Here is a 25,047-nt window from a genome sequence, read left to right on the forward strand (position 1 = left end):
GAACATTTACAGCAAGATCCTCTGTAAGCATCAGAGTATAATCATTCAAATTTGATTATATTGATATATATTGATTACTTTTGAAGACTTTACAGTAGGATTTATAGATAAAAGCATTTTGAAAACACATCTTGAAACTGGGTTGAAAAGAATAACTTACATTTAAAAAATAAATAAGTTAAATTTAAAATGAAAACATAAATGATAAATATCATAAACATAATGTCGAGTTAATTATTCAAACACAATAAAACAATGATGTTTCCTGCCAGTAGCTTACAAACTTCATTAACAGACAGTAATCTTGCATCTTATTTTTCAGGTCTCAGCTGTGATAAAAGTTTGCATGAATTTGTGAGGCTTTGTGTGTCCACACTTTATTTAGTTAGTATGAATAAAATAAAGTATTTCTTCTGCAACAAGATGTCTGAAACACTTTTCCTTCACAGACAATCATTTTTTAACAGGTTAGAGCTAAATATTGTCTTTCAAATTGTGACATTTTTCTAAGAACATGTATTTTAGATAAATATATAACCTGTAAAAATATTTAATATTTGTTTTATGCTCCTTGAGTGTAAATTTAATGATTTTATTTGAATGTTTTACACTTTTGACAACTGCAGGTTGTACTTTTGAACATTTTATTTTGAGTGGTTTTGCATACATAATAAAACAACCTTAAACCAAAACTTAAACCAGGTGGATAAGTACAATACCTAAAAAAATTAATAAAAGTAAGCAAATAATAACAATGAAGCCCATCTGCAGGCTGTAATTTGAAGTAAATGTAGGAGAAAAACGTCACCTTGGTGCAATAAATTCTACGTGGACATCGGAGCCCTGCAGTGTGATTTTTTTTACATTTGCTCACTTTCAGCCCAGCACCTTCTCTCCTCAGTTTGGATGCGCGTGTAAACTCCTATTGAAGTAATAATAAAGCTGAAGATCACAAAACAACATGTTCAAAACCACGCAGTGATTTTATTCATAGTTCATGTTTAGGAACACAAGTGGAAGTTCATGACAAAGAAACTGGCGAGGACTTTCATTCGATCCTGTTCAGACTTATTGTGCATTTACAGAGTGAATTTGAAAATTATATATATATATATTACAAACATCCAGAAAAAGGGTTTGAGGATGATTTATCTCATTCATAGCTTAACTGAACTCGTAGCAAACAAACAACAAAAACAGGAAGACGAGTGAATACATTAAAAAAACAGGAAAGAGGAGGTGGATGAGATGTTTTCATCAGACAAGTAACTTCTTTTAAAGTATGAACTATGGATGTCATTATCATCTCAAGCGTCCAATTCAGATGATGTTTAAAACATTTAATTTACAAGAATATCCCAGGAGGAAATCATTATATTACAAAATACATAACAAAAACACACCATATTCTTTTTTGATTCTGTTGATGGATGTAACAAAAAGATGATGTAAACTATGCAGAGTTACATTAACAGTCATTACAGTCAGTGTAAACAGTCATGATGCATTCACTGTCCAACACAGCGGTATGTTTACTGTACGTTTCTGCAAAACAACTTTGAGATGCACTTTGTTTTCAGTTTAAGGAGCGAGGACACAGACATTATTCTTACCCAGTAAAAGGAAGAAAATAATTCTGATGCATTTGGCACCGTATAAATCACAAATATAGTTTCTGAGGACTCCCTGCACTTGTCTACATGTTGCTTTAGCACCATGCAAGCTTTTTTCAAATGGGACTTCACATTGATAGAAGTGTAGACAATATTTCTTTTTTTTTTTCCGACCAAATATATTCTCAGTGTAAAAAAAAACAAAGATCTTTTTAGGACATTTAATTAAGCGACTGAGCTAACTCAGTGAGGTGATGATTAAGACAGAAGCTGTTGTTTTTGGTGACGGCGGAGAAGCAGATTATACTGCAGCAGTGGTTTGAGAAAAACTTTAACATCTTACAGTGAAACCGCATCTCCATTGGAATCTATTATAACTGGCATTAATTTAAACTTATCACAATGATATTAAGAACTTTTCAAAAGTTTTGGTACACAAAAGGAGAGATTTTAGAGTACACATTTAACATCCATTTCACTCTTCATCATTTCATTCTTAACAGTAAGAAACACAGACCCGCAAAGTATAAAGATCCCAGCGTTAGATATAACCTTCACTATGCACCTGAACTCCAGTATAACAGCTTTCTGTAAAATTTTAGTGCATATATTAAAACGGGAAAACTGTCAAACTGCCCAACACCTGAGGAAACCTTATAACGAAGAACATCAGAGCTGATCTGACCGTTTAGACGTCACATTCAAGTGTTTGTGACACTGAACCTGCTCACCAGGAGTCATGATCTGCATCAAAAACACTTCTCTGATGTCTCAATGGCAGTACAGAAGGTTATTTTGTTGCTGTTTTTTCTCAGCACTACAAATAATTTAAAGGATATGACCTGTGGAAAACTGTATATAATTACCTGACTGATCAAATTATTGGACATTGAAGGGTTTAGTTCATAATTCCTACAGAAACAGATGATGTACACTCAGATGCCAGTTATGGAGGACAAAATATTACAAACAAAAAAAAAACAGTACCACAAACTACAGTGAAATGACTATAAAGTTGAATCAACACTCTGAAACAGTTTCAACAGAAACTGAACATTATTGGATTTATTGCAGAAAATGTTGCGTTAGTGTGCAGTAAGTTTAGCTGAGTGGATTTAATAAACTGGCAACTGAGTGAACAGGTTTGATCATCCTTTATAAACTAATTGAACTCATTATTTTGCATTCTAAAGATATTTTTTTGTACATTTGGTTTTGCATAGAACTTAATTAATTCTTCTCTTGGACTTGATTTTATCTTGACCGCCTTTAGGTCTGGCCTTTAATTTGATTGGACTCAACTGACATCTTGGCTGCAGACAATGAAACAGTAACATTTAGAGTGTAGAGATTCAGTCTGAGCCTTGGAAACACAAATCTGTGATGGAACAAGTTAGACGGAGCATAACATGCTTTTTGTGACTTTCTGTCATTTTTATACTGTTAAAATCTTAGATGTTAAATATAGTCAAAGTTCCAAATTTGACTATTTTACGTTACCTGTTTGCTCCATTTTGAAAAAGTGAGTTTATTACTAGAAGGCTTTAGCTGACAGGGGCAGTGAAGAAGAAACACTCTCGTCATTCAAAACATCAGGTTTCCACTGAGCGCTTCAGTAAAACTCATCAGTAGCTAATAGTGACGCTGTACTGAGCAGCTGGCAGGAAGTGAAACTGTCTTTATACAGTTCATAACTCTACCTGACCTGTCGACTAACCCCCATGTTTCAGGGATAAAAATAAATCAGAAGAAAGTGTTTCGATCAGCTTCACAGGCTTAACAAAGATTTTAAAAAAAAATGCCCACACAGTGTCCCGAGGACCAGTCAGTTCAACTATCTGAGGTTTGAATTAATACGGTTTTCAGTTTTTGATGTGAGTGATTTTTTTTTTTGGCAGGTGGGTCGGGGGAGCTTTATGGACCTGATGTCCCTCTGAATATGGCTTCGATCTGCTCGAGTGTCTTGCCCTTGGTTTCTGGGATTAAGGCGATGGTGAAGATGACGTTGAGGGTGCACATGGAGGCGAACAGCCAGAAGGTTCCAGCGCTGGTTAGAAGAATCTGGAAGAGATCAGAGTCATTATAGACGGAGACGCTTCAGTCAAGGAAAGGAAACCGAGAGGAGGGTTCATATTCTCACAATAGATAATGTAGCTGCAAGTTCCACTTCTCTAATATAGATGTTAAGCATGTTCAACGTGTTCTGTTTGTGGTTTATAGGAACCCTTATGTGTGATTGCAGGCGGCTCTTTTGCTTTGAAAATGCAAAGCAAGAAAGGTTTTCTTCTCTTTGCCAGAGTCCAACAAACTTCTTTTTTGCTCTGCCTCAATCTAATTGCTTTGTGTTTTTCCCCCCATATGTAACTTTATTCAAAAATGCTTTCATGAAATGTAGTGCTGGCCGGTGTATTTGTTGTCATTTCACGTCATATTGTCTTCTGATTGGTTGGTTTGTAGCTGTGGGTCATAGCAGCAGTAACATTGTGAGAATTTAGTGCCAAATTTCTGACACTGTCAGAGAATATGGGAAAAAAACACAAAACCAACGGAAGAGGAAAAATAAAAAGGGGACAAGGAGAAACAAAAACATGTTGGCATTAAGAGTTGTCAGGTAAACAAAATGGAAAACTGAGTTACTGATAGGAAAAACTAAGATATGTGTGTTCATACTGTATGTCTGTGATAAAGTAGCTACTGTTTAAGCCCCCAGGGAGTGTTGCTCCCTTGAATATACATCAACAAAATATTTAAATGGCTCTAAAAAATACAATAACACGCACAAAGGCAACAAGACTGTACATAAAACTGGAGGACAGAGCAAGCCATGCAAAGAGCTACAGACAATTATGAATAATGAATGAAGTGCCATTTTATTCTTGGGCTGAAACTACATTTTTTTAAAAATAATTATTGAATAATTTGTTGATTATGTTTTCATTTAATTGATTAATGGTTTATAAAATGTCTGAAAAAACTTTTAAAAAATATTTCTGAAATTTCCCAAAGTGACTTCAAATTCTTCAGATTGCTTATTTTGTCTGACCGATCCCAAATATATTCAGTTAATAATGATATAAAACAGAGAAAAGTAACAAATCCTCACATTAGAAAAACAGGAACCAGAGAATGTTTGGCATTTTTCTTGATAAATGACTTCATTGTCATTGTTTCAGCTCTAGTTTCAGTTAAAGTGGTGGAGTAGAGCTTCTGACTGAACGAACAATAACAGATCCAAAAATAATCCCACATAAACATCCAAATATATGGAAAGCCAGCAAGGACGTGTGTGTGAAATGTTTCTCGTGTTTCCTTTCCTCATAATCACATTCAAGCTCTTGACATTAGAAGCTGCTGTACGTTATTCTGTGAAGATGAAATATTGCTGTCATGATTGCAAGAAAACAGTCAGACTTTACATTGAGCTGATGAAACAAGTTAGTCCGTGATCATGAGGAAGTGGTTTTAACAGGATGTTATTGTGAATTCACTGAGTTAATTAATGCTGAGGAAGTGAAATTATAAGGGAAACGGTTTCGGAATATCAAGAAAACCTGAATTTATATAGAGATCACACAACCACCTTTTCATGATCAAGAAAAATAGAAAAAAGCAAAGAAGATAAGAAAATTTTCAGCAAAGCCCTTGAAATGGTGTCCTGTTAAGTACTCACCATCATATCCTGGAAGGTTTTGGTGACTATGAACGCCATGCTCCAGTTGGTGAGCACACAGACGGCGCTGGCAAACCCTCTCACTTTGAGTGGGAAAATCTCCGACATGATCAGCCACGGGATTGGACCCCAACCCAGAGCGAAACCTGAACACAGAAACAAAGTTTAATGAAGCAGCTTCTGTGGAGGAGACTGTCATGATGTACTGTTTCAGGAACATCTGAATTTACACCCATTTAATCCTGAAAATCATCATCACCAGTATGGTTGCTTAATTTGGGCCTTATGCAGGATTAGACGCTTTGCAGATGACTCCCGAATGTATCTTCATGAATTTAAGAAGCATTATCTAACATTATCCAGACAAGATCTGTTGATGACTGAAGCAAATTTTCAAAAAAACGTGGACATGTATATTGTAGAGGTAAATATTGATGTACAGATGGGATTTATAGAAAGTTTATGGAAAAGACTTTTGGAACGACAGGAGAGGAGGGAAGACTGTGAGGGGTTCACCTGGGTCTGCAGCCAAAAGCTAGACGGCCAAGAAATCAAGCTTTACACAAAAGCAACTCAAGGGGGGCAACAAAAAAGACTTGTATCACATTATCTTGATGTCTAGTATAGTGCAACTACAAGACAGTCCAGGAAAGAAAACTTTTAAGACCTTTTTAATATCACATAGAAAGCAATTTAATACCTGTTTTAGGATCAAACCGGTCAAAATATGAAAGTATGATCAAAAACCAATTGGAAATATGTATTACTTGATAATGATGTAATGTTAAAATGTCACAGTTAGACTTAATAAATTGACTTTTTGGAACATCTACTCAGTGTGCAGCCATTCTTTGTCTTGAGATTGCTTTTGTCTTATTTTCCTAAAGACACAAAATTATTTCACTGTGTCTTTGGAATCTTGATTCAACACCTTCATTCTTCCTGAGCATTCGAATATAAATGTTTTATGTTACTGGTAAGTCAACAATAATATCCTTGACTGGATTAAGAGTTATGTGACCCAGGAGCTCACCTGTGATGAAGATGGCCATACTGGCCAGGGCCAGCCAGGCCAGGTCAGCGTGGGGCTCCTCACCCACCTGGCTCTGGACGCCCAGCACCAGGTCGCTCGTCAAGGTGGTGCTGTGAACTTTGGATATCAGGTAGAAATAAACCCCGAACGCTGTGGTGCTGATCGCCATGGCAACACCTTGACGATGAGTGAGAAATCAAACAAAATCTGTCACGACATCGCAATCCTGCTTAAAGAGAGATGTAAAATCATAAAGGATACAATACATTTGAATACTCTTGATACCTGACATGATGAGAAGAAGTTTTCTTCCGGCCTTGTCCATGATCAGCGCTGCCACTCCTGTGAAGACCACCTGAATCAGACCCACGATCACTGAGGCCAGGTCACTGTCCTGAAAGACAACAATTAAACATTCGTTTATTCTTTCAGATACAACTGTTTCTGAATCCTTCTTATAATAAGCTAACAGTTATTTGTTCAGTGTGGGTTTCCTAGTTTTGGCTACTATATGACCAAAAGTACGTGAACACCATTTCAGACCAAACATTTCAGCCATATCTGCAACATGTCATTTCATTAATCTACTGCTATAACAGCCTCCATTCTTCTGGTTTCAGGATTTCCACCACATGTTGGAACCTGGTTGCAGAGATTTGTTCCCATTCAACCACAAGACCATCAGTAAGGTCCACCACTGATGTTGAGTGATAGGACGTCACTCCAGATCACCGCAAAAGTGTTGGATGGGGTTGAGGTCAGGGCTCTGTGCAGGCCAGTCAAGTTCTTCCATACCAAACTGGGAAAATCATTTCTTTATGGATTGTTATGTTGAAACAGGAGAGGAACAAACACAAACTGTTGACCAAAAGTTGGAAGAACACTATTGTCCAAAATATCAATGTATGCTGCAGCATTAAGATTTCTCTTCATTGGAAGTAAGCAGCCTAGTCCAAACCAGGAAAAGTAAACAAACGTATATGGAAGGGGGTGTCCATTGTAGTATATCGCCGGCCTAACACCCAGTAGAAACAGGTATCTATGGAAACACTGACAATACATGTCTATGTAGTGGGCATGTGCCAAAAACATTTTTGTAATTAAACTGAGCATTTAGTTGAGTTTGCCTTGATCTCCCTCTAAACAAATACATGTTTAAAGCCACCTCACCTTGAAATGTGCCTGTTCAAATATGTTTTCAGCGTAGAACATGATGGCATTGATCCCAGTCAGCTGCTGAAAGATCATCAGCATGATGCCGATCACCAGAGGCTTGTAGACACCAGGGTCCTTCAGGTCGGACATCTGGAAACTAGACCCCTGAGAGGAAACAGGAAGATAACGGTCATCGGCTGAAAATGTTCTCATTGACAAAACTCTCAATAGATAGATACGATCAGCAGACTGCGACTTCATTGTCTGGAGCTGCAGACTTGACCTTCTGACCCAAACAGTCTCTGTGTTTTCTTCAATGTTTCCAGTAGTGATTGCATTACCACGGAAGAGGAAGGAGCTGTTGTAGTAGTGTTGTAGCTCCTGGTTTTAAACAGCGTCTACTGTGGTGACTTCATGAACCATACTGTTATATGTAGACGCCGTCCAACGCTTCTCTTTAAACCGGCTGACCGCCAACTCACCTGCTCGTCACAGGCGTCCTCAATGCGGGCGCACTCCCATTCGACGGGGGCATCAGGTCCTCGCAGGAAGCGCAGCGCCTCCTCGGCTTCCCGCCTCTTGCCCTGGGACAGCAGGAACCTGGGCGTCTCCGGCATGAAGCACATACACACCATCAGCAGCGTCGGTGGGATGGAGCTGCAGATCGCCAGCCAGCGCCAGTCCAGGTATAGACCTGCAGGAGCGGGCGAAGGATTGGGAGGGACTACGGATCAGTCTCAGTCTGTCCATCACTCACACGACACCAGGAAACAATTCATAGACTATTGACAAAAACTAAGATAAGAGATCATATTACCGCCCTCTTAATGTCTCTACATTCGTTACCAGTTTATTACAGAATCAATTTTAAGATTCTAATCATGACTTTTAAAGCACTTCATGGCTCCAGACTGTATTTCTGAATTATTCGCCTCTTATCAAGCTGAACGTAGTCTGAGTGTCGTCCAGGTTTAAGACTTTGACGGAGCTTTTGCTGTGGGAGCATCTCAACTCTGGAGCAACCTGCCTGATGAACTCAAGTTTGCAAATTCAGTGTTTTCTTTTAAATCGCTTCTGAAACAAATTAATTTCAAAAGGCTTTTTAATAAGCTCTTTTATATATTTTATTTAAAATTTGTTTTTATTACTATTATTTTACTTCTGAAAATATATTTTACATCATTCCCTCAATTTTAGAAAATTTGTCTGCATGTATGTTTTTCATTTTGTAATCTCTGGGTTTTGATACGTGTTATATAAATAAACTTTATTAGTATTATATTATTATTATTTCTGATGCCACTGACTGATGTTTATTGATGTTTGTGATGTCACTGCTCCATTCTGACACTTTCTAAATAACACTGACCTTCTGTATTTAATTTATATTTATGTAAATTTGCAAAGTTCCAACGGTTTCAACAGTATTTCCTGTTTTTGTTTTGCAACCACCTAACGGCACAATGGTGACGTTGTCTTCATTTATCTCTCATGTTCCACCCACCTTCCTACATACTGTGGTTAGCTAACAAAACGTTTTTTTTCTGTTCCTCTTCACTTTTAATTTCATTTTCTTTGATTTCACTTAACAACTGTCACACCGTGTGTTACGTTCTTGACCTTTTGTTATACAACCTATTTTCATTGTCGCCATAATACCAAGAAAAAGACTGTAAAGATCATACTTTTATAGATTTATAACAAGATGGTTGTACAACAGTTGCATCACATTTGGTTTTTCATAACACTAATTTAATAACACACAGTTATCTCCTGTGTTGCTTCTATTTTCTGATTTTACTACTTTAAAACACGGAATCACTGATGAACTAGAAAAACAACAGTCTAACTAAGACGCAAAATTTACTGAACAACAAAATTACTTTGTTCTATGAATCAGGAATCAGACTGAGGGGACGCTGAGGGGTCCTGAACCTCCTTTAAGGGACCTCCTGATTGAAAGATGAGTCCTATTCTGGATTAAACTTGACTTTGTCCTTTTGTCCCACTTCTTAAAACTCCAAGATCTGAGGTTTTCCCAGAAGTGTTCCAAACATGCCGAGTGACTTTACACTCGCGACTGTCTTCATCTGCTGCGTCTAAAAACACATTTCTCTGCTGAACCGATTGTTACGCTTTATTTTCTACACTATTAACCTTTCAGCCGAACAGCAATTGGTTTGTGATGCAGCTGAATGAATCCCGCTCCGGTCACCAGAGGACCTTAAAGAAACTCGAGACATCCCACCACACGTGACACAGCAGATTCTTCTATTGGGTAAACGTGAATGGTATGCAGCTAACGAGATTAGCAGCAAGCAGCTAGGTTCAATAGGGCTGCTGTCGAAGTGGCCGCGGAGGAATGTGATCGTATCTGAGGATGATCACATCACATGACAGCCAGGTTTTGGTCATCTCTTCTACACAACCTTTGATCTAGAGCTTTAAAGCAGTGTAACATCCTCAGAATAATCGATTGATGTCGTCACTGGGTGTTGGATAGCGAGTGACGAAGGAATCAATACAGATGATGACAAGAAACAATTAAGATATCACACATTTGATAGATAAGACAGGCAGATTTGTGGGTTTGCATAGTAAGTTGTATGTTTCATCATGGAAAAAACTCTCTCAATGATTTACAGCTTGTAAACTGCTGTGGCAGAGTAACCTCACATGACATCAATGTGAAGTTTATTAAGTTCCTTCACATGCTGAGAAAAAAGAAGTTTAAGGCCGCAGCAGATACGTACCTGCGAGATACACTCCCATGATGCCGAGCACCACCATGAGCTGCACGCAGGAGCCTAACGTCCCTCGAACGCGCTCATGACACATCTCAGAGATATACAGCTGATCAAAGAGAGAAAAACAGGTCAAATTAGTGAAGGATTTATTGTTATTATTTTTTTTTTGGCATTTTGATAGTGATAGTAGAGAGATGACAGGAAACAAGGAGAAAGAGAGAAAGAGATGGGGGGATGACGTGCAACTTGCGTCAAACCAATTAATTTCAGGCATTTTAAAAGACTTGAGAACAAACAATGATTTACTGCTTTGCTCAAAGACGCTTAAACAAGTTCTGAAAAGTTCAGGAGATTAAACAGATGATTGACAGAAAAACCAATAGTTTTGATAACGATAATAATATAATTGTGGGGATATTAGAAATAGAGATGATAATACTATGATAAGACATTTATCAAGAAAAAGTGCCAAATTCTCAAATGTGAGGATTTGATACCCATCACCCCTTTAATGGGTTTTATTGGACTGTTGGTCAGACAAAACAAGTAAATGAACACCTTGGACTTTGCTGCCATTCAATAGATTAATTATTAATAAGAAAAATAATAGAGAAATGAACAGATCAGAATGAAAAGAATCATTAGTTGCAGCTTAATTTCAAGTACCTGACAGTCTGTTAAACTGCTAAACTCTACTCACAGCTACATTACAATGACTCCAACAGTAGAATAAGTTTAACTGAGCAACAGTCCAACATTTTGGGAAAGACGTTTGTAGATCATTAAACCTCAGCGTAAGAACATTAACTTTATTTCTCTGAGTTGCATAAAGAGATCAGCTGATCATCATCAGTCTGCAGACTTAAGCATATTCCAGTATTACTGTGAAAATACCACAAACAAATATGCAGGTGAAGAAATCTGATCTAAATGGTTTAAGAATAATAAAATTCCTGCCTTTAACTGATTACTCATCTGTTTTTTAATGTGCATATAATTGTAGCGAGGCTGGTGGACACAGGGCGGGACGTTACAGCAACAACAAGAGGACAAGAGGAAGAACAGCCAGAACATGTCAGTGTCATGGCGGAGGAGATGAGACAAACAACAGGTGCTTCTTACCGGGACGACCAGCGAGGTGACTCCGCTGGCGACGCCGGTGAGCACCCTGCCGAGGTGAAGCATCCAAACGTTCTGCGCCGCGATGATGATGGTGAAACCGAAGACAAACGGCAGCGAGCAGAACATCAGACTGAGCTTCCTGCCGATTTTCTCCACCATCCAGCCGCCCAGCAGGCCGCCCGCCGCCGCTCCCAACGTCACGATGGACTGAAGACACAGACGACACAGAGCTTAATGTTGACAGAATACTTTCTATGATTTAATCAACATTTTCCTCCAGCATACTGTATGTAGAGGTAAATGTCTAAATTCTCTGGTTCCAGGTCTCTTTAGTCCTCTGTGACAGTAAACTGAATATCTTTGCTTTGTGGACTGTTGGTAGGTTTCATCTTGGACTTTGGGAAAATGGTGATAAACATTTTTCCCAAATTTTCACAAATTCCCATTTACATACACATACAATTTATGATTATACACATTAAATCACTAAAAAGGATCAGGAAGATATAAAAATGATCATGTAAAAGTATGTTTGCTGATCTCACAAAATCTCATTTAAAAAAAAATATTTTGCTAAAAGACAATAAATACAAGAATATAACAAAATAGTAAAACATCATGTAGACATTTGTATTTCTATTTCATATTACTGTTACTGTAAAGTTCTTACTGCGAATATGAGACACACTGAAACAGTGAAACCTGTAAACAGACTGTTTGTATGACGTCATTCAGTTTTGATAAATACTTCAGTTGGCTGTAGAGGAAAATCTGAATTTACTGCTGTATATGAGTCTTAATAAGGAATAAAATACAGAAACATAATTTCATTGTCTTCTGTCTTATTGGCAAAATCAATTTAACTTATGACTTGTCTAAACTTTAGCAAATTTCCTTTTGCTGGCAGTGATGCATTTGTTCATTCATTTATTTGACTTTTGAAACAAGAGTTGCTGGTTTTCTCTTTGTGTATTAAATATCTTTGGACTGTCGGTTGGACAAAACAAGACATCTGATGACATCAGCAAGGACGCCAGGAAAATGTGATGGGCGTTTATCACTATTTTCTCACATTTTATAGACGTTTTATTTGATCAATTAAAGGAGAAAATGGTCTTAATAATGAAAATAATTGCTAGCTGCAGCCATAATAAATAGATGTCATGATTGCATGTAAAATTAAAGTCTATAATGGAAGATATGCCTGAGTTGATATTGTGGTTTAATGGTGCAAATTCCCAAACAAATTCCACACAACTGATTGACAATGAACCTGGGGCCCCTGGGGCTTCTGGGGGTCTGTGGGGCTCCTGGGGGTCTGTGGGGTCAGAGGGCAGTTGCCCACTTTGCTGGTAATGCTTCCTTGCCATAATCAGATGGATTTTCATGTCGTTTATTAACTTTGTTCTGTCCAATTCTTCTTTACTTATTAAAAAATGCAGTTTCGCTCTAGATGTAAATAACTTCTGTAATTCTTCCATATTTAGCTTCACACATAATTAAGCAAGATTTAATTTCAACTACATTTTTGATTTTGCATTTGACTTTGATTAGTGTGAGAGTCTTTTCTGTGTTTCTTTTATACTATAAATAGGTTTTTCAACTCAAATGAATCAGTCAGACGTGTTTGGACGACATGTGATACATAAAACTGCTGAGAAAGTTAAAAAAAATGGCTTTGAAGCATGTGATATTAAAGAAGGGTTCACAAGTGTGTCTTAAAACAACAGTCAGGAGCCCAAATGAACATTAAACCTGTTTTTCTTGCTGTAATCATTCCTCCTGTTCATACTGACCATTAGAAGATCTCTTCATAATGACCTTACAATGGAAGTGATGGGGGACAAAATCCACAGTCCTCCTTCTGTGCAAAAATGTATTTCAAAGTTTATCTGAAGCTAATATGAAGCTTCAGCATCCAAATAAGTCAAATCAAGTAGATATCTTTCAACGTTACAGTCTTTTTAGTGCCAAAGTCCCTCTTTTTGTTACTATACTTCCACCGCAGCTCAACAGGGAAACACTGTCCGAGGAAACACAAAGAGGAAATTTGATGCTAAAAAGACTGTAAATGTGTCAGATATCCACTTGATATGACTAACTCAGACTGCTGAAGCCTCATAGAAGCTTCACAAGGACTTTTAAATGACTGCGTGGACACACTGTGGATTTTGGCCTCCATCACTTCCATTGAAAGCACATTTGAAGGATCTTTTAATATCCAGTATGAACAGGAGGAATGATTACAGCGAGGACTGCTGTTAAGACACACTTGAAAACCTGTGAACCTGTCCTTTAAATCATTATGGCTTTTCCATCATACCCCAAACCAGGAGGCCTGGACATCGTCCAGCCGCAGCCGAGGGTCTGAGATCTGGGTGAGGTCAGGGATGGCAGGAGAGCTGTAGCCCAAAACAAACCCGAAGCTCATGGGGCCCAGGACGGACGCAAATGTTGCAAGGTACAACTTCCTGTTCTTCACTTTGCTGTGGACATAAAGAGGAACAGAGCAGAAGGTAGACAGTAAAGGTTAAAGGTTACAGTGTCACACACGATCAAAGGTCAGTTCAGCTGCTTATGTAGGTATGTTTCCACAATAAAGTACTTCAGATAAAGAGCAGAATTCTGCAGATTGATTTATAATCCATTCATGTTTCACATTGCATGATAAAATCACTGTTAAAAAATGTCTTGTTTCACTGCAATCACACAGTGAAGTATGATCTTATCACAGTAACATTGATTTTAGCACAGTAATGTTACATTTTATAAACATTTTAAACACTAAGGATGATTTATTTTTATGGTTTATGGTTTATGAGGTTAACTTGGGTGACTTTTCCTACTGCTCCAAGTGGGGCAGCAGCAATAATACTACATGACCTTAATGAGTTGGTTACATATTCAATATTATTGGATCATATGATGATGATATGATCTCACCATGTTATCATTCTACACATTGCTGTTGCCCTCCAAGCAAGCTGTAACTCAAAACTAGCAAAATGAGTTATTAAAGTTTATTGTTTTACACATATGAAGAGTTTAGTTTCATATAATGTACAACAGTTCATCACTTTGAATAACTATTTGATCATTTAATATCTGACTTTGCATACATTTTAAATATATTGACATCAAAAACAATCATTTTTAATTCTTTTTTTATATTGCGATAATGATTTTAACCATATTGCCTGGTCCTGGGTCCTGACTTGAAACTTGCTTGAGTTGTGTTACTTTTTCTCAAAGACATTGTTTCCTTGTTACAATTAACAGTACCTGTACCTACAGTACAGTTTGCTTTCTTGGTCTGTTATGTGTACACATGTATTGCATGTTTGTTCATCCTGGATGACGGATCCCTCCTCTGTTGTTCCTCCTGAGGTTTCTTCTTCCTTGTGATATTGGACTATACAAATAAAAATGTACTCGAATGACTTGACCTGACAATAAGTGAAGATTGACTGCATTACCTCATGATGATAACAACTTAAACTCTATGTAAACTTGAGGTTCAGTGTGAATAACACAACATAAGCCACCTTCAAGTGTCTGCTAATTGATTTTCATATGGCACAGGAGTGAATGGAAATGAATGAACCCCTCAATAGTAGAAAAGTGCATTCAGACGTCTAAAACACAGCAGCACTGTTTGCAGGATGGTTATATATATGCAAAGTATACATGATAAGTAATGAATGGGCGGAAACATGCAAAACCAGTGGAATATGGTCCTTTATCAATTGATTTTTGTGTCGATCATGCAGTGAACTGTGTGTTATTCACCTCAGATAAGCCTCATGCTCAGACATGAGTCCAGTCGGATCCTCATCACCTCCCTCCGCATCCAGGAGCCTTCTCCTCTCGTTCTGGATGTCCATACTGATCCTGATGTTTGCCCTCTCTTGTTGTTCTCCTTTTACATGGATCACAAGTCAGTCCACACCAAAACAACTCCTGAAGAAAACCAACAGCGGCTGCAGTACAAACAGGACACCGTGCAGCCACACGGGGACGGGATCAGAGAAAATGAACTAAACGGAATCACAGGGAGCCGAGAAGTAAACATCAGACATTTCAGCTGAGAGTATCTGACCATCTAATAATCGCCTGTCAGCGATGATTCTTGCTTCCTCCACCAGTGCTAACTTGCTTTGTCAACGTTTCAGTCAGCTGATCATGTGCACGCCTGTTATCCCGGATATGGTTTCCGTTTTCAAAATACAAGTATTCACGTAGCGAGCTAGTTAAGCGCTTGTTATTTAATCGTTTAACTACATATAGAGGAAACACAGATGTGCGCTTTTATCACTATCAAACTGAAACACAGACTTTTTGGCATTCACCGTTTCCATTGAGAATTAACCTAGCTAAAGCCACTTCCATTAGCAAAGCTGTTAGCTAGATTATTAGCCATAACGTCGCAGCTGTGAAGACAGAAGCACAGACGTGATGTTTTTAACATCTGTTTAAAGTTAACATCTTAGCTACAACACTATCAGCGCTACTGAAACCGGATTATTACGCGGTTTAACGCTGTATAGACGACAGTTCAACGACGGCGGAAGTGACAGGAGATGAACTCTCACTCACTGTCGAGACTCTGTTTAGAAAATAAAAGCCTCTTCCTCCAGCCGCTTGGCTTGTTGGAGGTTGGTTTCCATGGTAACATCTATAGTTAGCCATTGGTTTCCATGGTGACATCCATAGTTAACGTTTACCTGCTAAGTGAAACAAAGAGGGGAACTAACTAAACTTCAGTTAGATAATTCATGTCAGCTATTTGATACAATGGACACTTCTGAGAAGAGAAATGAACAAACGGTAATCTCTAATATTTCGTTGAGAAGCAGTAACGTTTGTTAAAAAGTTACTAACGTTAAGTTACTAACGGTTACTGACTGGCGGTTAGCTCAGTTAACTAACACTAACAAGGTTACCATTGTATGGTTAAACTTGAAATGAGTTCACTGTTCACCTGTTAATTTGAAGCTAACTAGCAAGCTGTTTTTTTAGTAACTATATTAACACATCCCAAAAGTTATTAAAGTAAAGTTTGAACATTTCCTTTTAAAACATTTAGCTAGTTAGCTAAACTATTAAAAGAAGTTACAAAAATTACAGTGACCCAGCATTAAAGGACAGCTTTACAATTTTTCAAGTCTGTCTTAAAACAACAGTCAGGAGCCCAAATGAACATTGAAACATGTTTTTCTTGCTGTAATCATTCCTCCTTTTCATACTGACCATTAGAAGATCCCTTCATAATGCACTTACAATGTAAGTGATGGGGGACAGAAACAGTCCTCCTTCTGTGCAAAAATGTATTTAAAAATTTATCTGAAGCTAATATGAAGCTTCAGCGTCCAAATGAGTCAAATCAAGTAGATATCTTTCAACATTACAGTCTTTTTAGTGCCAAAGTCCCTCTTTTTGTTACTATACTTCCACCACAGCAGTCAGTTGTCTTTGGATTACATGGAAGGCACTTCAAATTGAATGTACTATTATTATTATTATTATTATTATTATTCAACATAAAAGCAGTTATCAAACTGTCACTGATGCTGAAAATTGCCCACAAACAAAACTGGATATCAAAATCAACAATATTTTCACATAACTACCCTCATACCTAATTAACTAAATAACAAACTAACTAAAAACCTTTGGAAACAGTGATCTGGTGTTGAGAAAATATATATTTACAATCTTCTTTTTAGAATATGCAGTAGAGGGTAAACCCGCCTTAACGTTGTTCATCTGGTTGTATAAGTAGTGCTGCTAACCCACCTTTCTGATACACTGTGTGTGAACTGATACACTGTAATTATTAATCAGATTCATCAGTTCATAGTAAGTAGTGCTTAATATAGTCTACATAAGATTGTGTTTTTTATTTTTCAAGAAAAATATATCCATTCAATCAACAAATTTTGAACTTGAAGCTCATTTGTTGTGTTTTCATTCCCTAGAAAAGCTGAAATGTGTTGGAATTTAATAATAAACCTTTGTCATTTGAATGTGTCCCAGCAGGTAGAAGAGCAGAGTTTATTTCCCACTGCTGTGTCAGAAGAGGAGCTGGATGAAGCCCGGAGGAAAAACACCTTCAAGCAGCTTTTTGGCTCCAGTAAAATCTTTCTGGCAGGAGAGAAACACCCTCAAAGACCAGACCTGCAGGGGAGCCTCATCATACAGAACAAGGCTGCACAGCAGTGAGATTCATGAACAGAAATTAAAGAAAAAAATATTTTCAAAAGTGAACGAAAAGGTTCTACTTTAGCCGTGTGAAATGATAGTGTTTTATTTTGATGCTCAGGTACGTTCTCTGTAAGAGAAGCAACACTGGCCAAAGATCATATCTGTGTTACAGATATTTGAAGGCTACATATGAGGGACATGTGATGAAAATATGTGCAAAGTTGGAGCAGGTTATCCAGTATGCAGCTTATGATGTTTTTCTTTGCAGTTACACTGAGGGAAAAGAGGCAATGGGAAAGTCCCAGTATGAGAAGGCTGTGATCTGCTTCTCCAAAGCCATCGCACTGCAGCCAGAACAGGTGGACAAACAAGTTTTTTCTGTTAAAGAGGTCTATGTTTCTAAATTACCTGTAGTAATAATACTGTGTGTTTTCTACCTGCTGGTCTATCTCAGTGTGCTAACCTGTGCTGTTGTGTGTTTTAGACTCAGCTGTATGTGAACCAGGGGGAGGCGTACCTGCAGCTGTGTGACTTCCAGTCAGCAGCAGCCTGTTATAAACAGGCCTGGCTTCTGGAGCCTGAAGCCTTCAGCGCCCGCTTGGCCTTTATCTACTACCTCCAGGTAAGAGTCTCCTCTCCACACTCCTCTGTTCTAGCTGCTGCACTTTATTGCTACTGTTACATGTACACTGTAGCGTAGTGTGATTTAGAGTAAAAGCACAACAGTAGAAGAAGAAATCACAAACCAATGAAACTTGACAAAATGATTCTGTGATCCTTAAAAACAATAGATATGAGGAGAATTTGGTAGTTTTTGGGTTAAAAGTTTGCACCTGGTACTGACAATTTGTGCAAGAACAAGTACCTGTAATTTATTGGCTGGTTTATGTATGCAGTCATATATATTGTTTACTCAGGAATTCAGGCTTATTCTGCTGTCTCACTGATTATAAGGTACTCTTGATAAATGTTTCAGCCATAAGACAAATCATAAAATAATCTAATGACAATCTTTCTCCTTCCTTCTGTCCTCAGGGTCAGTGTTTGTTTGATGGAGGCTCTTTCTTGGAGGCTCTGGAGGCCTTCAGCAAAGCTGCTGAGGTGAAGCCTGGCTGCAGGGCCTACGAGTATAGAAGGTCAGGACCCTCCGTTACTGAGATCTGAATGAAAGCTGAGTGTGTGTGATCAGGTTTACTAAGATTGTCTTATAAAAAATGTAAAAACCTTGCTCTTTACAGTCTGTATAGTAATGCATGTTATAGATAAATTAATCCTATTATAGCAGCTTGAGGTTCCCTGTCTAGTTTTATTTCTAACTCACACACATTATTCATTCATGTTTTTTGTACTTAATGTCCCAGTCTGGCCTGTCTGTCAGCAGCAGGTCAGTACAGTGACTGTCTGAAGCTGGTGAACAACTGGATGTTTGTAGACGGTCCCACGTCTGACCTTTTCGTCCTCAGAGCCCGACTGCACAGACATCTCAACCAGGTCACAACTGCAGGAAGCTTCAAATACCTAGAAACCAGCAGCATATACACTTTATTGTAAAGAAAGCTGCTGCTGTAAAGAATCAGGTAGTAAAATAGAAAAGTAAAATGACCTTAAATCTGTAGGTCAACAGCACTGCAGCGCTGAAATAACAAAATGTTTTTAGTTTCTCCTTTTTGACAAAGTAAAGTTCAGATAAAGAGACTTTTCTATTACCTTAAACTTGAACACATTGACATAATCTTCATGGTTGAAGCAAAAAAGGAACAACCTTATAAAAACATTTCAAATGTGAATAAATGAACAAGACACAAGAGTTTCTAACCCTCCTGTTGTCATCGGGTCAATTCTGACCCGATGACAACAGGTGTCATTATGTACTGTCATCAAAAAAATTGAAATGGTTTTAAAACAGCATCCTGACTAAGAAATTATGAATTATTTTAAATATAGTTGAGATCAGAGGAAAATATGTTAAGGGATTATGGCAGACAAGTTTAGTCAGGATACTGTTTTAAGTATTTATACACAGTAAATGAGTTGGTCAAACTGTATACAGTTACATAGACATGTATCATGTATCTTAAATCTACTGCAGCTACTCTAAACACGCAATCAAATAACCACCAGTGATCGTCTCTCCCATCCAGGCGTCACGATGTTACCAAGACGTGAAGTCGGCTCTGGCGTTGAACCCGACGTGTCCGGAGGCCGGAGCGCTGCTGCTGCAGCTGCAGGAGACCAGCGAATGGGCCAGACAGAAGGCCGTGGACAGATCTCTGAGCGGCCAGCTGCCTGAAGCCCTCTGTATGATCAACATCGCTCTGGCCAACAGCCCGCAGGACGGACGCCTCTACCTGTTCAGGTGGACAACATGAAACACTCAAACAATCGTTTTCTCAGTGTTGATGAACCAATTGATTACTTCTTCAATCAATCAGTTTATCATCTAGTATAAAAACTATGAAAAAGGTGACAAGGGTCAGTTACAAGTTACTAGAGTTCAAAGTGATGTTTCTAATGAGCTTGTTTAGTCTGAAGCCTTCGACAGTAAAATACTGTAAATGTTGGTATATTTAATAACTGACAAGATGTGAACAGTTTAAACTTAGAATTAGATTTAAAATGACTTTTTCCATCTATTGGCTAATTGTTTTATCAACTCCTCATTTCTACAGTAATTCATTTGAATCTATTTCAGTTTAATCTTCATTTCAATTAAATCCCGTTGATCTAAATTCAGTTTAGTTTAGTTTAATTCAATTCTCTCCATCAGAGGGATTCTGTACCGGCGTCTGAAAGACTTCACAGCAGCCATCGAGGATCTGGTCCAGGCTGTCGAGCTAGACGAGGAGGTTGGTGAGGAGTCCAGAGGTCAGGTGGAGGCCACAGATGAGGAGGAGTGCGGCTCCGTGCAGAAGGAGGCGCAGTTTCAGCTGGTTCTCACCTACAATGATTTTGCCGTTCAGTGCTTCAGCAGGGGCCTCTACGCTGAGGCGGTGCTGCTACTCAACAAAGGCATTCAGGAGGAGAAGAGCCAGGCGGGCCTGTACCTGAACCGAGGAGGTGAGGCCGTACACGTGTGTGTGATGGGGGAGAAAACACAAGTTGTCCTTTTAAATCTGCAAGCTGAAAAGAAAGAACATCTAGTGAGATGTTTGTGAAGTTTAACTTGTTGTTGGCATGTAGTGAAAATGACATGAACCTACAAAGTAAGATGAACATATTAAGTGAAACTGAAAAGGTGCAACTTGACAAACCTGATCAACTTTTTTCAGCAGTAGAGTTTGGAGAGTGTTTCCAACAATCTATGCACAGTTTTTACTGTTTCACCACAACTTACATATAGATACAATAAACTGATATTAACTGAAAAGGGTTTTAAGTTACTGAATATATTCTCAGAAGTGTTGATCATATTATACAGAAGCAATTCAAAGTGCTTTACAGAGTGATGAAACAGTAAAAATTTGGTCAGGACATAGATACACACAAACACATAAACAATTAGTCGATTTATCAATAAGTCAAAAATAAACAACAATTTGGCTAATTGATTCTCATTTATTGATTCCACCTGCTCAAATGTGTGGATTTGCTGCTTTTCTCTCATTGATTTAGTTGTAAATTGAATATTTTTGGGTTTTGGACTTTTTTGCTATTTTCTAACTTTTCGACCAAACAATGAATTGACAAACTAATTGACAGGAATGGAAATTAAAATTAAAGTTTAATTAAAATCACAACTGGGGCCTATTTCACCAAATTTGCAACATGCAAGCCGTGACTTGCAACATGAGATCATTTCTTCTGTTGTTAATTTTGACCCATGAGTGAGTGATAGGACTGTAGGACTTGCAAATGTATCTGTATAATCTGCATGTAAGCAGCACCTGCAGATCTCTGTCATGAAACAGATCCCTGATCTATGACATGAAGTGACTAAATGAACTAAATGAACTAAAATTGTGTGTGTGTGTGTGTGTGTGTGTGTGTCAGACTGTTTCTTTATGCAGGGGGAGTGGTGTTACGCTCTGGCTGACTACCGGCAGGCAGAGGAGATGATGAGACCTGATGACCCGGCTGTCAGGCTCCGCCTCTCTGTCCTCTACAACACGCTGGGCTCCCTCTGCTTCCAGGAGGGGTCAGACACACACAAACACATTAACATGCATAGAAACACACAGGTGATATGCTAACATCCTCATAAACACGTCAATAAACAAGAGAAAGCAAGAGAGTAAAGTCATCTTGATTAGATAATGATGGTGTTGTTGATGTGAGTATGTTTGTGTACATCTGTAGGTGTTTCCAGGAGGCGGCTGACAGGTTTTCTCTGGCCATCCAGTACAACCCAACAGTAGGTCACTACTATGAGAGCAGAGCCAAGGCTTTCCGAAAGCTCCTGAACCTGGAGGGAGCCAGATCGGACTTCATCCGCACGCTGATCCTGGATCCCACCAACAAGGAGGTCAGAACTTCATCTCACCCTCCGGATCCTCAGACGTCACACAGCAACAGAAGACTGCCTCTGAATGCACTTAAATACAACGTGTCTCATTGTCATCTCAAACTTTTACATTATTATTATATTAGCTGTTGTTGTCTGTCAATAGAACTTTCATTTGTAAATGTGTCACCATCTACTGAATTTTTCTTTGATCTTTTCATTCAGTGAGAGGAACATACTTTAGGCTACATCCACACTAATATATTTTCATTTTTAAACACATAACTTTTGCTACATTTACACCCAGCATCCACACTACTGCGGCGTTTTCAAACCCCTAAAACAGAGACTTATGAAAAGCTGTTGACTCCGTTTTATTTTGAAACCCCAGGGGGTTGCATTTTAGTCAATGACACAACAGACCCGCTTCTACGAGTGTGCAAAAGCATGCATTGCACCCTCAGTTGAAATTTGAATAATAAACACCTTCATATGCCGCAGGGATTTAATTAACTGAAGGTGAAGCTTTTCACACAGAATAAAGCAGCTCTGGGCAACAGATACTGTAAGAATCACCCACACTCATTACATGCGTGCCCAGTGTACGTGAGCGGTCATGTGATATGTATAGTTTTAAATTGAAAACGTGTTAGTGTGAACGTGGCCTTTTTTCCATATCATATTGAGTCCTTCAGTAATACAACACATCGATATTGAGATACTGCTGTGACAATAACAACAATATTACTGAATAAATAATTTTCTTTAATCTTGTGTGTTTAGCTGCCTCCTATGCTGATGAGCCTGTTCCCCGGACGCAGCATGTCAGATGTTCTGTCCAGTCAAACAGGACAAGCAGTCAGAGCCCAGCTGACGGACACCATCCAGGCCTGCAGCTCCTCGCCAGATCAGCAAAGCGACACGTACCCGCTTCACGCTGACTGTAGAACAGCTGACAGAACATCAGCAGCAGAAAACAGAAGCACATTAATGATTCTGTGTTAATGAATGAATAGAATGAATGTTTTTATGGACTGAAATGACACTCAGCTCACTGTTAATCTGTAAAAATACAACTGTTCCTTTTTTGCCAAATTAAGATGCATGTGTCTTGTGTGCTATGACGTGTTCACAGACTGAGTGAGAAGCTCCAAATGATGACTCTGACCAGTGACAACACAGCGAGCCAATCAGAAGACTCATCTGAAGCAGGGAAGGAGTTGAAGTTGAATGTAAATCAACAAGAGCTGCAGATGATGATGATGAAGAGCACTCTGCAGGTACTAAAGGGAAGATGATAGCTGATCAGTAGCACAGCCGTAGTTATAGATATAGTTCCTCATTAAATTCAGATTTGAACAAAACTCTACTAATTTTGAAAGTAGTTTTAAAAATAATATCTAAATAGTAAAAAGGTCAAATAAAATATCATATAATAATAATAAAAATCCATGTAAAACCACACAAAGCCATGCAGGAATAATACCTTGATATTTATTAAATGATTAATAAAATAATAAAGGTCCTCCATGTTTCAGAACCCTTTTCAAGCATTTTACCTTAAATTCAGTAGATTCAGATTAGATCTACAGGACATGTCCAAATAAACTTTTAATGTTTGTAGGCAAGCTTAAAAAAATCTGTGAGTTGTGATGTGCAACATGGGCTCATTTCCTTTCTTGGTTGATGTAGTTCATGTCGTTTTTGAAACATTTATCTGTGTTATCGTGCTGAACTCCAGCTGTTCCTCTCTGTCGACTGCAGCAGACGAATGAAGCGGTTCAATCGCTTCTCCATCAGCGTCCAGCTCTGCACCACACCGGCCCACCGCCTCCTTCTACACAGAGGAACCGCACCAAACCACCTGTAGACATGAGAGGAAGTCATACTGCAACAAGAGATTTGGGGTGTTTGGAGTCCACATCTAAGAAATGATGGTGGAATTACTCACTGTGCTTTTTGCTTGCATTTTTCATTTTAATTTCTCCTTGACTCAGACTTTAAAATAATCAAAGTAGACAGTTAGTGTTTATAGCCGACTACCGTTTGTAGTTAATGACTTAAAATACACAAAACCACCATTCTGCTCCTTCAACCTGAACTTATGATTTGAAGATAGAACAGTAGAGAGAAATCATTCAGCACAAGAAAAAACACAACAAGACAGAACAGCAGTGACAGTAATGACAGCACAACACTGTGGTATGATCCTTTAATCAGGATGTTATTATGTAGTCCGATAGGTGGCAGCAGAGGCTCAAATTTAGCTTGATAACATTACTCTTGAGTCCTCAACTGCTGTGCAACTAAATGTTTGGGTTCTGGCTCTGCAACAGCTCTTCATCTACATTGTCCAGGTGATCTAATTTATCTGATTTGCTTAATTGAGAATAATTCTGTGACATGTAAACTGAGACGTAACCTCAAACATGAATGAGTGAGTTTTTTAAAACCACTGATTCAAATGTTTCTTTGGTCAAACTGTGTGTTGAACTGTGGATCTTTTTTTATGTTTTTCTCCATGTCTTTATGTCACTTTATGTCATTTTTCAAGTAGTTATATAGTATGTAAATGTTCATAAACATTCATAATATTAAATTAAATTCCCGTCCATCCCTGAAGCAGACCTGCGTTCAGTTTGGGTCAGGAGGAGGGTTGTGATGCACGTCAATCCTGTCAGATTCACAGCAAACCGAAGCTGCGTCACTCCGTCGTTTTGAAAGGGGGATTACTTTCTCTGACAATTTATTATAAAACCCAAGACGACATTTTTATTTAACGTTGAAGTGCAGCAGATGGTCTTAATTACTGTAAATTATGTAGCAATAAACAGCACAAGAGTTGTCTTAACTTAACAAGCTCAAGCCGTCACACTGTCTGAAGATCTGAAACAGCTCTGACGAGGATGTATGGTGTGTCATGTGATCATGTCTAAAGGCAAAAATATTTATACTTGTTTTTCCAAATGGTGATGCTGAAAGTCTGGGTGAAAAGTCTGTCACCATAGAGATAGCTGAGACATGATGCACAGTCTCTCTGCAAAGGCCTTCATGATGTTGCA

General features: G+C 38.3%; 2 protein-coding genes across 6 annotated transcripts; one reads left to right on the plus strand and one right to left on the minus strand.

Moving 5' to 3' along the window:
* Positions 1–962: 962 nt before the first annotated feature.
* On the minus strand, positions 963–16,100 carry slc2a8 (solute carrier family 2 member 8). 3 transcript variants are annotated; one of them, XM_042420364.1, is made up of 11 exons: positions 15,937–16,100; positions 15,130–15,259; positions 13,664–13,826; positions 11,341–11,547; positions 10,225–10,324; positions 7,954–8,165; positions 7,487–7,636; positions 6,602–6,710; positions 6,317–6,493; positions 5,284–5,429; positions 963–3,674 (listed from the first exon to the last, which is right to left on the minus strand). In XM_042420364.1, exons 1-11 carry the CDS (start codon positions 16,013–16,015, stop codon positions 3,528–3,530), a joined length of 1,620 nt encoding a protein of 539 aa, XP_042276298.1. In that variant the 5' UTR covers positions 16,016–16,100; the 3' UTR covers positions 963–3,527. The 3 variants fall into 3 exon arrangements, with proteins under 3 accessions (XP_042276298.1, XP_042276299.1, XP_042276300.1); XM_042420365.1 differs by lacking the exon at positions 15,937–16,100 and adding an exon at positions 15,690–15,927; XM_042420366.1 differs by lacking the exon at positions 15,937–16,100 and adding an exon at positions 15,440–15,683 and having other exon boundaries at positions 15,130–15,320.
* LOC121903385 (tetratricopeptide repeat protein 16) lies at positions 16,038–24,607 on the plus strand. 3 transcript variants are annotated; one of them, XM_042420355.1, is made up of 13 exons: positions 16,038–16,167; positions 17,371–17,558; positions 17,813–17,903; positions 18,029–18,166; positions 18,580–18,680; positions 18,906–19,035; positions 19,686–19,900; positions 20,312–20,601; positions 21,535–21,679; positions 21,841–22,006; positions 22,769–22,908; positions 23,121–23,265; positions 23,750–24,607. In XM_042420355.1, the coding sequence occupies exons 1-13, from the start codon at positions 16,135–16,137 to the stop codon at positions 23,918–23,920; spliced, it is 1,953 nt and encodes a 650-aa protein (XP_042276289.1). In that variant the 5' UTR covers positions 16,038–16,134; the 3' UTR covers positions 23,921–24,607. The 3 variants fall into 3 exon arrangements, with proteins under 3 accessions (XP_042276289.1, XP_042276290.1, XP_042276292.1); XM_042420356.1 differs by having other exon boundaries at positions 17,377–17,558; XM_042420358.1 differs by having other exon boundaries at positions 17,380–17,558.
* Positions 24,608–25,047: the final 440 nt, after the last annotated feature.

Source organism: Thunnus maccoyii, chromosome 9, assembly GCF_910596095.1.
Source record: "Thunnus maccoyii chromosome 9, fThuMac1.1, whole genome shotgun sequence".
In the NCBI taxonomy this organism is placed as follows: domain Eukaryota; kingdom Metazoa; phylum Chordata; class Actinopteri; order Scombriformes; family Scombridae; genus Thunnus; species Thunnus maccoyii.

Excerpts from the sequence above, each read along its gene's own strand:
- slc2a8 (XM_042420364.1), bottom strand. The coding sequence starts at position 16,015 with ATGTTACCATGGAAACCAACCTCCAACAAGCCAAGCGGCTGGAGGAAG. Across the intron at positions 8,166-10,224 it reads CATGGGAGTGTATCTCGCAG|GTCTATACCTGGACTGGCGC; the intron begins GTACGTATCTGC and ends CCGCTCCTGCAG. Across the intron at positions 3,675-5,283 it reads AAACCTTCCAGGATATGATG|ATTCTTCTAACCAGCGCTGG; the intron begins GTGAGTACTTAA and ends GATCTCTTCCAG.
- LOC121903385 (XM_042420355.1), top strand. The coding sequence starts at position 16,135 with ATGGACACTTCTGAGAAGAGAAATGAACAAACG. Across the intron at positions 21,680-21,840 it reads TCCCTCTGCTTCCAGGAGGG|GTGTTTCCAGGAGGCGGCTG; the intron begins GTCAGACACACA and ends GTACATCTGTAG. Across the intron at positions 23,266-23,749 it reads TGATGAAGAGCACTCTGCAG|CAGACGAATGAAGCGGTTCA; the intron begins GTACTAAAGGGA and ends TGTCGACTGCAG.